The sequence below is a fragment of the Bombus bifarius genome, unplaced genomic scaffold (assembly GCF_011952205.1).
Source record: "Bombus bifarius isolate JDL3187 unplaced genomic scaffold, Bbif_JDL3187 scf7180000009680_frag, whole genome shotgun sequence".
Classification (NCBI taxonomy): Eukaryota; Metazoa; Arthropoda; class Insecta; order Hymenoptera; family Apidae; genus Bombus; species Bombus bifarius.
The window spans coordinates 669-4,033 of NW_022885273.1; the positions used below are offsets into that span (position 1 = coordinate 669).

At 39.4% G+C, this 3,365-nt stretch overlaps 1 protein-coding gene across 1 annotated transcript; it reads right to left on the reverse strand.

Moving 5' to 3' along the window:
* Positions 1-1,947: 1,947 nt before the first annotated feature.
* LOC117215501 lies at positions 1,948-2,954 on the reverse strand (the record flags this gene model as incomplete). The annotated part of the gene is made up of 2 exons (XM_033461861.1): positions 2,813-2,954; positions 1,948-2,306 (listed from the first exon to the last, which is right to left on the reverse strand). Coding segments are annotated over exons 1-2 (501 nt in total), but the record flags the coding sequence as incomplete, so codon positions are not given.
* Between the last annotated feature and the right edge of the window lie 411 nt (positions 2,955-3,365).

Sequence of the window (3,365 nt, forward strand, 5' to 3'; positions counted from 1 at the left end):
CCTCCATTTCTCATCCTTTCTAGTCCCTTCTTTCTCTTTCTTGCTCTTTTCCGTTATTGGCCATTTCCCCAGTTTCTCTCTCTTTCCTTTATGCACTTCTTTACTAGTTCCTTTTTTGACTCTATGGCTTTCCCTTCATATCTTGCTGCTCTTCCTAATACTTTTTCTTTGATTTCTGTTAGCTTACATTCTTCTATCGATATATAATTCGGTGTTGTCATATCTAAACCTAAGCTCCATTTCACATATCTTCTTTGTATTCTATCCAGCCTTTCTTCCATGTTCCAGCCTCATACCTATGCTCCAAACAGCGCCACGTTCTCTACCATCGTTCCAAACATCTTCATTCTCCTCTTGTTGTCCTGTTTGGAAATTTTTTCTTCCACGCTCCATGTTTTCTTCATTGCTATTCTTGCTCTCTTTTTCCTGTCTTCTATATGTTTCTCATCACTACCGTTTTTTCAGTAGTATGTACCCTAGGTATCTTATCTCGTCCACTTCTTCTAATTCTCGTTCTCCCCATTTCCATTTTCTTTGTCTCCTCTTGTTCTTTCGTTTTTTTCGAAAACTACACTCTTGGCCTTTTTCGTGCTCAGTTCCAATTCGGTTTCCTTTAAAAATATTTCGAATCCCTTTAGCATTTCCTTTAGCTTCTCCTCTCTATCAGCCATCAGCACAATATCGTCTGCATATGTCAATGACCATACCTTTCTTTCTCCTGCCACTATGCCCCCCCCCCCGACTTGTCCTTTCCTTAATTCTTCTTCCAGCCCCGCCACGTAGATGTTAAATAACGTAGGGCTCAACGGGCATCCTTGTCTGACTCCCCTCACTGTCCAAAATTCTTTTGTGTTGTTATTCTTGATTCTTACCACATTCTTTGTTTCTGCGTATATCTCTTTATTCCTTCTGGTTAAGTTTTCGTTAATCCCCAATTTTCTCATTTTCTCCTCCAATTTCTTTCTGTTTAGCCTGTCGAACGCCGCTTTTAAGTCCGCAAAGCAGGCATGTAGTTTTTCTTTTTCTCTACTCAACTGTTTGTCTATGATATGGTTTATCACAAATACCGCGTCTTTCTTTTCTGAATCCGAATTGGCTCTCTTTCAGTTTGTTTTCAATCTCTGCCTTCAGTCGTTCGTGCAGTATCCCTGCACAGATCTTGTATGCTGTATCCATTAATGTTACTTTTCTGTAACCCTTCCCTACTCTCTTGTCCCTCTTTTTATATATCGGACATATTTGCTCCTTTTTTCCAATCTTCTGGTATCCCCACCCCATTCCATATTTTCCTTAACAGAGCCCATAACGCTTCACCCACTTCCTTCGGTGCATACTTCTCCTTCAAGTTTCTTAGTTTGTATATCACCTCTTCCTTCTCTATATATTATCTTCTCTCTCATCCATTATTTTCTCTTCTGCTCGATGCTCCTCTTTTTTCCTGCCCTCTTTGTGCTCCGTTCCTTCTAAAATTTCCATAAAATGATTTTTCCACTCTTCCTCGCTTATTTCATATAATCTTCATCTATATTCTCTCTTCTTCTTCTGTATTTATTTATGTATTTCCACGCTTCTTGTTCTGTTTTGATCTTCTTGATTTTCACCATTTCTTCTTCTTCGTATCTTTCCTTTCTTTGTTTGCACCTCTATTTGAATGCCTTTTTCCTCCATAAGAGCTTCTCTACTGTATTTTCCTTTCATAAACTTTGTCACCTTCCTTCTCATCTCTCTTTTACTCTCTTTTCCTCTCTTTCTATTCCTTATCTTTACTTTCTTCTCTTGCATTGCTTCGTTTATCTTCTTGTTGATTTCTGTCCACATTTCCGCTACTGTTCTTCCGTTGCAGGTCCAGTCTTCACATTCGTCCAAGTATTTTTCCACACTTTTGTTTGTCCATTCCCTCTTCTCCTTCTCTTCTTCTTCCTTTTCCTCATTTTTTTGTAATTCCGCCCCCCCCCCTATTTCTATTTCTAACGGCATGTGGCCTGACTCTGTTCTTTTTCCTATTTTCATGTAAATTATTTCTTCTGTCGCCTCCTGATTGCCAATCACATAGTCTATTACTGAGTTTCCTCTCTCGCCAATATAGGTCCGCTCCTCTCCTTCTTTATCGCTGCCATTGATTATCTTTAGCAGTGTTCTTCCTTCCACGTTTATTGTCTTGTCTTTTGATCGTCTGTTTTTTTCTTTCCCTACGTCCTCGTTTATCGACCCTCCCTCTTCTCCCGTTCTTGCGTTCCAGTCTCCGCCGATGATCACCACTTCCTCTTCTCTTCCGTCTACTCTTTCCTCTATTTTTTTCCATGTCCCTTATGTATTTTGATTATAAACCATCATTATCCTATACGTCTTGTAATTGTATATTATTTTTCTTCCAACTATATTATCACTAATTCCTTTATATCCTATTTCTCTTAGGTTTTTATTTATACCCGTTGTTATTCTTCCCTTTGCTCTTCCTTTTTTCCTTACTGTCATTGCTGCCCTGCATTTCCAGTCGAATTCTTTGGGTAGTCTATATTTTAACTTTTCTCTTTTGTCCTTACTTATTAGCTCTGCTACATTTCAGAAGCACGTTTTCATCCCCATTGTAGTCCCCCCTCCTGTTCCTCTTTTTTCATTTTCCTTCCCCTCTCTTTCTTTCTTCCTCCAGCCTCTCTTCGTTTTCGTTCCACCTGTACCATTTGTTCTCTATTGTTAGTTTCTTGTATCCTGTCCTTACATATTCGCCTTGTTCCATTCTTTCTCTGGCTACCCTTCTTATGTGTTGCTTCCCATCCCTTTCTTTTTTTGTCAGATCATCGTCCATGTATACACCCTTTTCCCATTTGCTTTTCTCCTTCATTATCCTTATTTTTTCCTCCATTGATTTCATCGTTGCCACTATTATTGTGTTCTTGCCCCCCCCACCCCACCTTTATCATATGTGCTTTTTCTACTTCTGCCCCTATCCTCATTTTTTCGTTTATGAACTCCTTTACTGTCTCTTCATTGCTTCCTTCGTTCCAGTCCACTCCCTTGATTACTATGTTTCTTCTTCTTTCCTCTCTCTCTCTGTCCTGTCCTGATCCTCTCCAATTCTTCTGATTCTACCCAATAATTCTTTCTTTTCCCATTCCCACTCTCCTTTCTCTCTGTCTGTCTCTCTTTCCCTTCTTTCCCTTCTTTCCCTTTCCTCTTTCATTTCTCTCTTCAGCTCCTCCACTTGCTTTTCCAATATATATATTTTATTTCCTCGATCACTGCCTCGAATCCTCTTTCCATTTTCTCTATTTTTTCCACCACTGCCTCCATTACTTTCTCTCTGGCTGGTGTCTCTTTTTCTGTCGAACTGTATTTGTCCAGTGTATTTTTGAAGACTGCTTTAC